This window comes from Elephantulus edwardii, unplaced genomic scaffold (assembly GCF_000299155.1).
Source record: "Elephantulus edwardii isolate Elephantulus edwardi_28Jun2011 unplaced genomic scaffold, EleEdw1.0 scaffold00064, whole genome shotgun sequence".
Classification (NCBI taxonomy): Eukaryota; Metazoa; Chordata; class Mammalia; order Macroscelidea; family Macroscelididae; genus Elephantulus; species Elephantulus edwardii.
Window position 1 is genome coordinate 11,834,265 of NW_006399814.1, and position 1,251 is coordinate 11,835,515.

A 1,251-nucleotide genomic window follows, 5' to 3' on the forward strand; every position below is an offset into this window, starting at 1 on the left:
GTATGACCCAGGTAGAGATGCTAAGTTGGCTTAAAAATTAAAATATGACCACATAAAACTGTGTACATGGATGCATTATTCATGAAATATATTAAAATATGGAAACTTAAATTTTCGTCATGAATGGATCTACAAAATGAGCTATATCTACATAATGTGATATTACTTGAAAACAGATACAGTGAAATACCAGTAACATGCTACATAAAAAACACATCCTCACCTTTGGTGCACCGGATCCTCATGACTGCTTCAAAGCCAATCTTCCGAGTGAGGTATCTCTGCAGTTCTTTTTGGAATTTCTGTACCTGGACTGGGTTGTGTTGATGATGGTAAGAAGGATAGTAGTAGACACTACCTGCTGAGTATCGAGAAATACAACCTGGAAGAGAATATATGCTTCTTATAAACTTTGCCATTAACTACTATTGCAAAATCAAAATAATGAAAGTATTTGACACCACCTTTCTTTAACTTCTCAAGCTATTGTGAAAAAGAATAATTCACCCTTTTAAATAGTAGTATAGAAATCTCTGTTAATGAATGTTTAGTATAGAAGAGTAAGGTCTGTAATAGAGTAAACGGACTAATTCTTCTGAGGGAATAAAAATCATTTTAGTTTATCTTCTATTTAAATATACCATCAGATAAATATTATTTGATATATTCAACTGAAGAAAATAATCATTAGGAAGAACTTACCCAGAGAAGCCAAATCCGAATACTGTCCACTGAGAAGGAATAAGTCAACAGCTACCTGCTGACCAGAACAGTCCAAGGCTAACTTCTTATAGAAGTCAGTGGATGGTGTCAAGTGTATTTCCTATTAATAACAAAAACAGCATGTCTAAAAAATATAATTTCAAACATACATGTACTTTGCTAACAACAATTATCTCTGGGCAGTATACCAAGTCCTTTTGTTTTGCTATATTTTCTGATTTTGCAGTAAGCAGCATATATTACTCTGCTGGAAGAGTAGGATCAAGTCTCAAATATGCCTTTTAAATTTTATCCTTTTGTATTACACCTTTTGGCCCGCACTGTATCATACACCTCTGTGAATGTAAAATATCTTGTACTTGTTTCGTGATATTAATACTGGCCACACTATCCTAGAATCATGTTTTTTTTAATTAGGAAAACTAGGAAGTTTTCTTTCTAGATGATGACTGAAAAACTTTCAAAAGAAATGTGCCAGGTACCACAACATTAAAAAAAACGTTACTGTTTCCTGAATCTGTTTGGTAC

General features: G+C 33.1%; 1 protein-coding gene across 1 annotated transcript in view; it reads right to left on the reverse strand.

The window, feature by feature from the left end:
• SEC24A (SEC24 family member A) overlaps window positions 1-1,251 on the reverse strand; it is a 112,760-nt gene that overhangs the window by 34,924 nt on the left and 76,585 nt on the right. Inside the window, exons 14-15 of the mRNA XM_006888060.1 lie at window positions 703-823; window positions 224-382 (exon numbers count right to left, since the gene is read on the reverse strand). Of these exons, the coding sequence (XP_006888122.1) occupies window positions 224-382; window positions 703-823 (280 nt within the window). The remainder of the gene's footprint in view (window positions 1-223; window positions 383-702; window positions 824-1,251) is intronic.